The sequence below is a fragment of the Psammomys obesus genome, unplaced genomic scaffold (assembly GCF_907164565.1).
Source record: "Psammomys obesus unplaced genomic scaffold, mPsaObe1.curated_primary_1811, whole genome shotgun sequence".
NCBI classification, from domain to species: domain Eukaryota; kingdom Metazoa; phylum Chordata; class Mammalia; order Rodentia; family Muridae; genus Psammomys; species Psammomys obesus.
Window position 1 is genome coordinate 6,027,185 of NW_026590699.1, and position 11,338 is coordinate 6,038,522.

The 11,338-nt window shown below is 41.9% G+C and overlaps 1 protein-coding gene across 1 annotated transcript in view; it reads left to right on the forward strand.

Annotated features, from left to right (window-relative positions):
- Tubgcp3 (tubulin gamma complex associated protein 3) overlaps window positions 1-11,338 on the forward strand; it is a 45,770-nt gene that overhangs the window by 2,016 nt on the left and 32,416 nt on the right. Inside the window, exons 2-3 of the mRNA XM_055608439.1 lie at window positions 6,746-6,853; window positions 9,534-9,601. Of these exons, the coding sequence (XP_055464414.1) occupies window positions 6,746-6,853; window positions 9,534-9,601 (176 nt within the window). The remainder of the gene's footprint in view (window positions 1-6,745; window positions 6,854-9,533; window positions 9,602-11,338) is intronic.

Consider the following 11,338-nt stretch of genomic DNA (forward strand, 5'->3'; position numbering starts at 1 on the left):
AGGGGAGGGGCAGGGAGATGGCTCAACAGGCAAAGAGCTTCCCCTCCAGTCTCCAGAACCCATGTAAAAAGCCCTGCTCGTGGCATGCATTTGTATTAACAATGCTTCTAAGGCAGTATGGGAGGCAGAGACAGGAGAATCATCTGGAAGCTCAAGAACCGTCGAGTCTGGGCTCTGCTGCTCAGTTATTAAAACAGCAAGAGAGACAGCTTTCTTTACAGGATTGTAGCCAGGACTGTTCCTGAAAGTGGTCCTTTGCTTTCTAGTGTGCTGTCTTTCTCCCAGCCTCTGTCCCCATAGATAAGATAAAAATATATTTTGAAATGATCATGATTTCATGTTAAGAACTGTTACCAAATCCAAAGTCATAAAGATTTCTTTCTTTTCCTTTTTCCCTAGGAGAGGTAATATTATATTGTTTTGTGTGATGTGAGTTAGTTTTTTGTTAAATGGTACAAGTTGAGGTTCATTTTTGAGCTGACCAAAGGAACTACCTCCCCCAACTGTACTTGTTTTATTCCTGTCTTGAAGACTGAAAGTGTTGAAATGAACCCTTAAAGAATATTGACAGCATGGGCTACTCCAGACTAGGAAGAGCCAGCATTTGTGAAGGAAGGCGCCTGATGGCAGTGTATTTTTTTTTAAAGCACCTAATATCTTAGAATGGTTTAGATTTACAAGAAAACTGTACACACATGGTTCTCTTTTGCCCAACACCATGTCTTCTGGTCTGAGCATATTGCTTCCTGAGGTGCAGTGTTACAGTTAGTAATAATAATTACTATAGTAATTAATAGTAATAATAATAATATTGTTGATGCAGTGACAAAATTGTCACTTCAAAGGGAGTAAGAGGCAATTTTGGAGTGAAACATAAGTGACTGCGGTCTGGAAACATAGATTCAGGTTACCAGTAATGCCTTGTTTCAACATGGTAACAGTTTCGTGAAATTTAGTATCAGAACAAAATAAAGTCATGACCTGCTGGGTGCTGCACGCCTGTAATCCCAGCTCAGGCAGGTCTCTGTGAGTTCAAGGCCAGCCTGGGCTACAAAGGGAATCCAGGAAAGCCAAGGCTACAGAGAGAAACAAACAAACAAACAAACAAAGAAACAAAACCAAAACAGCAACAAAAACAAAATAAAGTCATGAATCAAGGTACTTTTCAAATATATTAGAGTGAACATCAGGTAGGTTGAGTACAGCAAAGTGGAGAATGTCTGTTATTAGCCTCAGGTTCTATTTGATGACATTCTCGTCTTAGGATTGGTGGAGTCTGAGGTTCCTGTGTATTCCAAAACACTTACCTAATAGTCACAAGGGTGGATGGTAGTTCAAACACGGAGGTGGACAGTGAATGGACTTTAAGAGGGCTAAGGATAGATGACCAAGGCAGCTTAGCTCCAGACTTGCAATAGTAACCTTAGCTAAGGTACTTGGTGATTTTTCAGATTTGACACTGATTTTTGCTTAGTCTTGGAGAATATATGATGGCTAATTGCAGTTACTTTAAAAAAAATCTGTGTGTGTGTGTGTGTGTGTGTGTGTGTGTTCATTCACGTATGAGAGTGAGAGCACGTGCATGTGTGGAGATCAGAGGACAGCCTCTGATTCTAGTCCTCACTTTCCTTCTTTTGGAAACAGGACCTCTTGGTTTTTTGTGTTCACCAGGCTAGTTGGCCCAGAAGCTTTCTCTTGCCCTCCCTTCCCGTTCCTTGCTGTTTGCAGCTTTGCTTTGTTTTGTATGCTGTCCTCAAATGTGTGGTGGTATTTAAGCTGGGTGCCATGCTTCTTCTTCGTGGAAGGATTGTTGGAGACCCTGCTGTTGCTGGGAGCTTCACCTGTCTCTCTTATTCTCTGAGGTCAGGCTCTGACTTTGATCATTCTCTGCTGACTTGCTGTGTGTCAAATCCTTTGAGGTTTGCCTGGATGGGAATCAGTGGTTGTCAGGGGTACTGGGCAGGCATTGCCTTTTCCACCATATATGCAGCTGTTTCCAGTGGTGTCTGTCTGCTGAGAAAATGCAACTCCTTTCCTTGCTGAGCCTCACTGGCTTCTGCAGAGTATATTATGCATTTAATGCTTTTTCTCGACATTGTCCCTCTGGATGGATAGTTTTAATTTTGACACAATAGAGAATCACCTGAGAAGGGAATGTCTATGAGGAATTATCTAGATTAGGTTGGCCCATGGGCATGACTATGGGGGACTCTCTTGTTTATATTAATTGAAGTAAGTGGAAAGACCTCCTCACTGTGGGTGGCACTCTTCCTGCCACATGAATTCCTGGAGTGCCTAAGAGTGAAGAATGTGAGCTGAACAGTAGCGTGTGCATTTATTACTCTCTTTTGACTGTGAGCGTGTGTGGTATGACTTCAAGTCCTGCTGCCTTCACTTTCCTTCTGTGGTAGACTGTACCTTGAACTTTTGAGTGAAAATAAACCCACTCTCCCTTAAATTGCTTTTGTCAAAGTCTCTTATCACAGTAAAGGAAAAAGAAACTAAGAAATTGGTACCAAGAGTGGGTAATATTGTTGTGAAAAACCTGACTGTGATTTTATGACTTTGGAACTATTTGTGGGAAGAATGTGGAAGAGTTTAAAATTTGGGGCTAGAAAAAGCCATTGAATGCTGTGAGTAGTTTAGTGGGCTTTCTCTTGGGAGCTTGGAAAATGAAACTGAGAAAAATGAGGACAAATGGAAGCTTAGCTCTTGAGAAGAAGGACTGTGTCAGAAAATGGGCCAGGGACAATCCTGTGATATTTTATTAAGAATCTGGCTTTATTTTGCCAGTTTTGTGAGATTTCGAATGAAGTTTGATTTAAACATAATTTGCTAGAAAGGTGTGTGGACAAGCTTCAAGTTTTTGACATGGAAGTGCAGACAGAAAAGCAGCTGTGGCTGTTACAGAGATGAGCACCATGAAGGAGAAACCTGATGGTCTGCACGGGGACATTAGGAAAGTGTGTCCTCAGGGTCAGCACACAGAAGCTGACACAGCTATGGTCCACGGGGGCAGACTACACCTCCTTATGGTGGCTCTGCTTAGGTGCTGTTGCTTTTGAAAGTATGAAAGACACAAGGAGGAAGGAGTGGCAGAGAGCAGCTGAGGTCAGGCACTGTGTGGCGGGGGCCCTCAGAGGCCATGTGTGTTACTGTGAAGATGAAGTGTAAGTATAGAAACCCCAGAGTGTTGGGGATGCCAGGATCACAGGACATGTGCCCGGAAGAGCTGTAGGCATGAAGCGGAGCTGGACTAAGTTTGAAAGAGAAGCTGTGTGTGTCACAAGTGGAAGGGCTGAAGGAATGGGGCTGCCTGAACCCTTTGGAGCCCAGTCAATTTCATCATGGGCCCCAGATTCTGGACATGGAGCTGCAGTATTTGGTTTTGGCCATATTGGGTTTGGCAATTCAGTTTGATTATTTCTTGCTGTGTTCTTGATTATTCTAATTTGAAATTGGAATGTTTTATTTTGTGCCATTATATGTTGGAAGCATATAAGTTGTTTTTTTTTTTTTTTTTCTATAGGAGTTGACAATTCAGCATTTTGAACTTCTAAAATGCTAAGAATTTTCAAGACTTTGGAGACTTAAAATTGGACTGTACTTTACATTTACATTATTAGGGTTTCTTAGTGTTCTGTTGTTATAAAGAGACACCATGACCATAGCATGTCTTATAAAGGAGGACATTTAATTGTGACTTGCTTACAGTTTCAAAGGTTTAGTCTGTTACCATATTGGTGGGAAGCATGCTGGCAGGCAGGTAGACATGGTGCAGAAGGATCTGTAGGCAGCTGGAAGAGCAAGAGCCACTGGGCCTGGCTTGGGTTTCTGAAACCTAAAAGCCTACCCCCAGTGACATACTTCTTCCAACAAGGCCATACCTCCTAATCCCTTTCAAGTAGCACCACTCCCTATTGACCAAGCATTCAAATATATGAGCCTATGGGGCCCATTCCTTTTCAAATCATTATATTCTAATCCATGGCCCCCATAGCCTTGTAGTCATACCATAATGCAAAAGTGCTTTCAGTCCAACTTCAAAAGACTTCGTAGTCTGTAACAGTCTCAACACTATTTAAAAGTCCAAAGTCTCTTCTAAGACTTGTGACAATCTCTTAACTGTAAGCCCCTGTAAAATAAAAAACAAAAACAAAAAGACAAAACATATCACATACTTCCAGTATACAATGGCACAGGATATATATTACCATTCCAAAATGAAGGAAAGGAAGCCTCACGAAGAAATGCTGGACAAAAGCAAGACCGAAAACCAGCAGAGCAAACTTCAAATTCTGCACCTCCATGTCTATGTGAAAGGGCTCTTCAGACCTCCAACTCCTTTTGTCATTGTTGACTGCAACTCACTTCTTGCTCTTGGGCTGGTCTGTTAGCAGCCTTCCTCTGCAGGTGTCCCCATGGCCCTGGCATCGCCAACATCCTGGGGTCTCCAAGGTGATTCAGGCTTCACCTTCACAGCTTTCTGCCATGGCCTCTCAGGGTCTCCATGCAGACACACCCCTGACACATGCCTGGCCTCAGCAGCTTTTCTAGGGAGATTCCATAACCACCTGACTCTAAAGCTAAAACAAAACCACATGGCTGAAGTTGCCATGTGGAACTTGGCCTCCTTGTTCAAATACATTTTTACTACCTTTCTGTTTTTTGTGGTTTTCTTCCTGCTTCAGTTTTTTTCTAATTCCTTTTCACAAGGAGGAAGCTTAACTGGTGATTTTTTTGTTTTGTTTTGTTTTATTGTGTTTGGCTGAGGTTACCCCTCCCTATATTCCATTTAGCATCAAGGTTTTCTTTGCTTTTTATTTCCTTGAGCACAAGATTTAGCTCTATTACACTTCCTGGTACTCCCTTTCTCCTCAAACTGTACATTTTGTGTTTCTCCTTGTTTGGCTTGTACCTTTTTATTATTGATTATAACCATGCAAGAGTCAATACTAGACTCTTTTGAAATCTCCTCTGCCAATGTCATTAATCTGAAAGTCTTCAATTTACCCTCAGGCAGATTTTTTTTTAGACCAGGGCAAAAAAGCAGCCACATCAAAACCAAAAAGCAAACAAACAAACCAAAAAAACAAAATAACAAAACATATCAGATACTTGTCAAGCTATCACAGGGATAGTCTGGAAGCCACTTACTAATATTCTTCTCTGAAACCTCTTAAGTGAGGCCATTATATCTACAGTGCTCTTAGCACAACTATCTTCCATGTTCTGATTAGGATGGCCTATTAAGCCCTACATAAAACATTCAGCTGCTTTCATGGTCCACAGTCCCAAAGTTAACACTCTGCCAACAAGCAGCATGGTCAGGCCTATCACAACGGCATCCCCCTTCTATTACCAACTTCTGTCTTAGGCAGTTTTCTGTTGCTGTGAAGAGATGCCATGGCAACTCTTAGAAAGGAGAGCACTGGGTTGGGGCTTGTTTAAGGTTTAATCCATTATCGTGGTGGGAGTCATGGCGACAGAAAGAAATGCAGCCATGGTGTGGGAGAAAGAGCTAAGAGTTCGACATTGGATCTGCAGGCAGCAGGAAGAGCAAGAACCACTTCCTGCCTGGGCTTCTGGAACCTCAAAGCCCACCCCCAGTGGCACACTTCTTCCAAAAAGACCATACCTCCTAATCTCTCTCAGCACTACTTCCGATCAGACATCCAAATATATGAGCCTATCGTGGTCACTTCTACTGAAACCACCACAGAGGATAACAGGAGACTTTGGGGACAAAGAGTAGAAGGTTATGGCTTAAAGTGATATGTTTATGTGTCAAGTTGGCAAGAGGTGAAATTGTGATGATTAGCTGTATGTATCACCTTGATTCAATCTAGAATCACCTAAAAAGAGTCTCCGTGGCAGATTGTCTAGGTTGGCCTGTTCAGATGTCAATAGAGAATTACCTTGATTTATGGGAAGTCCAGCCTACTGTGGTGTCACCATTCCCTGGACAGAGGAGCCTGGGCTGTGTGGGAGTGGAGGAAGGGAACTGGACGCCTGCATACAATTTTAAATATTATGTTTAAATATGACTGGATGTTATGTGACCAGTTGGTTCAAGTCCCTGCCCTTGGTTTCCGTGCAGCGGTGGACTGTAACGTAAAATTGTGAGTCAGATAAGCCTATTCTCCTTGAGCTGCTTTCGTTAATATTTATCACAGCAGCAGAGAAGAAACTCCCTCCCACCCCCTTCCCGTTGCTGGCCTTGCAGACATTTGGTTTCCGGTGTCATCATCCTTAGGTCGGTGCCACACACCCATCTGTTCTCTAGCTCTCCTCTCTGGCTTCACTTTTGCCTTGGTAAATTTGTGTCTTCCTTATTTAAACTGCTTTATTCTCTCTCTTTTTTTTTTTAAGAAAGCAGAGATGAACCTATGCTGTAACTCATAGAGTGTAGAAGCATGCGCCCAGATTCTGCCTCTTTCTTGCTAGGAGCTGGGACTGCTCAGCGGCCTCTGACCAGCTTACTTCCTAAGTCCCTTGCCCATCCTGTGACTTTAGTTGCTCCTTTTAAATTGGCTACCGGTTCAGTTTGGTTTTCCTTTAGGATTTTTCTGTATCTCTGCTATCTTTTCCCAAACTTTATAGAACTCTTCACTGAAGTCATTGATTAAATATAGCTTTTCTGTCCTCTTAGTTAAGACTAGTTAAGTGGATTGCTCTCTTGACCTGTGTACTCTGGTGATGAAACTGTCCAGCTATAACTTGCATCCTTTTGCTCACCTTCCAGCTGATGTTGCCCAGCAGTTCCAGTTTGCTGTGAGAGTCATTGGCAGCAACTTTGCCCCAACTGTTGAAAGAGACGAATTTCTAGTAGCTGAAAAAATCAAGAAAGAACGTAAGTATTTTTCTTAACTGTAGTCTGTTGGATTATGAAACTTGTGAAAATTTAAGATTCCCTATATGACATGTGTATGTGCATATACGTAGGTATGTCTGCATGAATTTGTGCATGTATATATGTGCACGTGTTTATATGTATGCATGGTCACATGTGTGTGCATGCTTAAGGGTATACACTTACTTGTGTATATGTGCTTGTCTGTGTTTATTTATATATCACACATGTGTGCATGTGTATATCTGTATATGTGTGTTTGCATGTATACCAATATATACATATGTGTATGATTGTATGCTGTTCTCAAGTCTGTTTTAATTATAGCTACTATTAAAAATAAGGACAGTTCAATTTTTCTTGGCATTAAAATTATGAAAACATAGTGGAGGTTTATTTTAAATGTGTTACAACACTGTAATCTAGTTTTAGAATACAAAAGATAAAGGACTCGCTGTCCCTCCCTGTTTTCTGATTTCCAGTGTCTAGCATAACAGTTAAGCATACTCTGTGAGGCATCACTGCTTCTTTCATTGTTGCCATCAGACTTGCAGTACTTCAGAGCTGTGTGAGCATTTTACTTCTGAGATGGCACTTCAGGCTCTCTTAACTGGTGGCCCCTGGAGAAGAAGGTTTCTATTCGTGGCACTTGTTTGGTAATAGCAGTTACGTTGAGTGAGGTCTGCTCTGCCACCCCTCTCAGGCTCTGGAGTGCTTTGTGGAGTCTAGGCTGTGGGTGGCAGGCAGTCTTCAGCCGTCTGTGGGAGAGGTGTCTTGTCCTGATTTGGAGACTGTATTTTGCGGATGTGTGAGCATGCTGCAGTCAGGGCCTGCCAGTGGGACTTAAAAACCTGCCTTGCATATTAGCAGCTTCTTCCTACTGGGCTACTGTTAAACTGTCCAAATGAAGTGGCCTTTGAGTTTTGTTTCTAAATGTTTGCCAGTCTGCCAGTAGCACTCCTAGGAAGCCATTCTGGAAAACATAGTGTCCTGCCCTGAGCTGTTGCATTAGGAACTGCACAAGCCAGTGATCTCTATGGATGTTATCTTTGAGAGCTGTAACACAGAGTCTGGGAGTGTTGGCTGGTGACAGAGCTGAGGCTTTGGTTCCAGAATGATTAGATCTGCCTGTGGAAGACTTGAGCAATGTGACCCTAAGGACCAAGCAGCTAGAATGGCAGCCTGGGTGTGGCTCAGCATGAGCCTACAGTAGGCTTCTTTGTTAGCTGCTTTACTTTCTTGGTTTTAAGTTACCCATGCTCAACTATGGTCGGAAAATAGTAGTGGGAAAGTACGTTCCAGAAACAAGTGACCCATAGATTTTAAATGATTTATCATCTTAAGGGATGTGTTGAAGTCTTATAGCACCCCACTCCTTCCTGCCTGGCCTAGGAGTCGTCTCTTTGTTCAGCATGTCCCTGCTTTGTATGCTTCCCACCTTGTCCCATTGGTCATGCAGCTGCCTTCTCAGTCACCAGAGCAAGGGCTGTGTTTTCACTCCTCTGTGCTTCTTGTAGGCCAGACTTGCTTCAGACTTGGCCATCTCACCTCCCAAAAAGCTAGGATTATAGTCATGCGCCACCATGACGGGCTGCCTCGTTTTTCTTAGTGGTCCCAAAGCATAAGGATACTGAGCCCTGTAAATCAGGTATGATGAAGAAAATCAAAGTGTTTCCTGCAGGTGAAAGATATGGGGCTTGGTATTGGGGGAGGTTTCAGATACCCCCAGGGCTCCTGGACCTTATCTCATTAGTTAAATAAGTAGAAAAACAACAATGGGGTTTCTAGCCTGTTACTAAATATTGAAACTTACTCTCCTTTTATACCTGTCAAGTTCCCCATGTAAGTGTGAACTCCTTCTGAGCTTCAAGCTGCTTACACTCTAAATTCCCACTAAGAGCACTGTTGTTGGCTGTCCTATAATTTCCTTTGTGAATTTTGGTTTCATAGTCTCCTGGTGAGCTTATTGCCAGTATGTGTCACAGTCATGTCATTACTGTAGAGTTTCAAGGAACTCACATAATAATTAACAGTAATAACTGAACAATAAAAATATCGAAAATAAAATTAGCAATAATAAATGAATTGATATTTAGTTTGAAACAGTGATTATTTTATACTGAAGCCAAATGGAATCTTAGCAGAACTGTTAGGATATGACTTTTTTTTTTTTTTTTTTTTTTTTGAGGTCTTTTCCCCTGTGTAGGTTGGGCTGGTCAGCGAGGCTGGCCTTGAACTTAAGATCTGCCTGCCTCTGCCTTCTGAGTGCTAGGGTTAAATAGCACCACCTGGATAGAATGTGGCTTCTAAATCAGCTGAACTGTCATGTTTGATGACCCTGTGTATTCATGATTTCCTAGTTAACTGTACTTCCCATCCTTCCTTCCAGGTAGCTGTTTCCAGTTAGTAAAGTTGAGGGTAGTTTGCCTCGTGGATCAGTATTTGTAGATAGTCTTCTTTTTATCCCAGCCTGAGAGTCTCCATGTTTTATGTATGTCAGTGAGGCAAGGTGAGCTGACCAAACAGATCTTGCTAAAACTCTCCTTGTCCTGTTCTTTGGATTCTGGGATCAGGATTCTTTTCAGCACATCTCAGTCTCTTAGCACAGATACAAAGATTTTTTAACACTGAATCATGGTGTGTGCAACTAATAGGCTTAATTCCTTTTCTAAATTTTCAGTTATTCGACAAAGGAGAGAAGCAGATGCCGCATTGTTTTCCGAGCTCCACAGAAAACTTCATTCGCAGGTACTGTGAAATGTTCTGGAAGTTTGTGAAGGGAAAGTGGTTTGGGAATGCTTGGGTGCTGTTCTTTCATGCTCCCTTGTAATCATTAATGGCTTTTAGTTGTAGTCGGCGATTCCATTCAAGAGGTTCAGTATTAGAAGTAAGTGTTAGTTGGAGTTCTGTTAAACTTGTGGCATGTGTCTGTTGGATATGAGTTAGACTCTCCAGCTTGCATTGCAGTTTCCCTGGTGACATTGTCAGGAGCAGGCAGGCTGGTGGATGTCCAGACCTGGCCCCATCACAGCAGAAGCTCCATGGTGGATGCAGTTTTCTGTGAGCAACTTATTTCATTGCTGTAGTGAATAACTAAAGGGAAAAGAAGTTTTGAAACTTTTGTGATTGGATACTGATACTTGAACATTTTCCTGACCTAATATTTTGATAAAGATTTATGAGCTTCTGTTGAAAAGATACTTGCACCATGAGTTGAGATTTTGTGATTTCTGCTTGCCAGGGACTGAGGTCACCCACTTTCTCCCTCTTGCTGCAGAAAGGACTAAGGCCTCAGAGGATTAATGTTTGCTCAACCAGTCCTGTGGCCTGAGACAGTGAAAAGGGAACCAAGACTGCAGAGACTGCGTTTATGTCCTTCCAGGCCTCACCTCTCTGTGCCTTGATGATGAGCTACTCCATGTTTGCTGAGAGCTCTGGTTCCTTAGTGCAGTCTGATTCACTTGGCTCACTGGAGAGGAACACTCCTCCATCTCAGAAAGTCTTAGAAAGTAAGAAACGAGCTTTCTGTGCAACCCATCTCTTCCGGGGAATGGTTTCCAGTGGCAGTACCACTTTTGCTTGTCTTCAGTCTTTATCTGTGACTGACTTTTTCACTGGAGGAGGACAAAGGAGTTTAATGTGCTGTAGTTAGGGAGCTGCTTGGCCTTTCTGGGATCATGAAGATAGTTTTATGCAACAAAACTTGTTATATCTATTGCTGTGGCCACTGGAAGGAGGTGTACTTGGGAAACTGAAATTTAGAAGGTTTTCTTTTCTAAAAGCTTGTTTGAAACTTTGTTTATTCCTATGCTTGCTTGCATATCTATCTATTTATCTGTCTGTCTATCACCTACCTGTCTGTCTTCTATCTATCATGTATCTATTATCTGTCTATATATACCATTTATCTACCTGTCAACCTATCATCTACCTACCTACCAATTTATTAATCTGTTTGTCATCTATCTCTCTATCTATCATCTATCAGTCATCTATTACCTATCTGTCTATCATCTACCTATTATATGTCAATCTATCACTCATTTATCTATCATCCATCTATCATTTATCTACCTATCAATCTGTTTGTCTAATCTTTCCACCTATTTATCAATCTGTCTCTCTGTCATCCATTCATCTATTTATCCATTTATCTATCTATGCTTTTTGAGATAGTCTTTAACTCTTTAACTCATGCTATGCTGAAACTTACTGTGTTACCCAGGTTGGCCTTGAGCTCATGGCAATCCTCCTGCTCCAGAATCCCTAGTCCTGGGATTACAGGTGTAAGCTAACTCACCTGCTTTTTAAACATTATTGTAAATAGTGGCAGGCTTCCCACAGCTAGCCCACAAAACCAACATAGTGAATTTTTCACTGTGGAGATGAACTATGATTTAGAAACTAGAAGACAGTAGCCTAATATTAAAGCAGGAAATATGCCCAGATAAGTAGTCATTCCATCTTTTTTATTTAAAAAAAAAA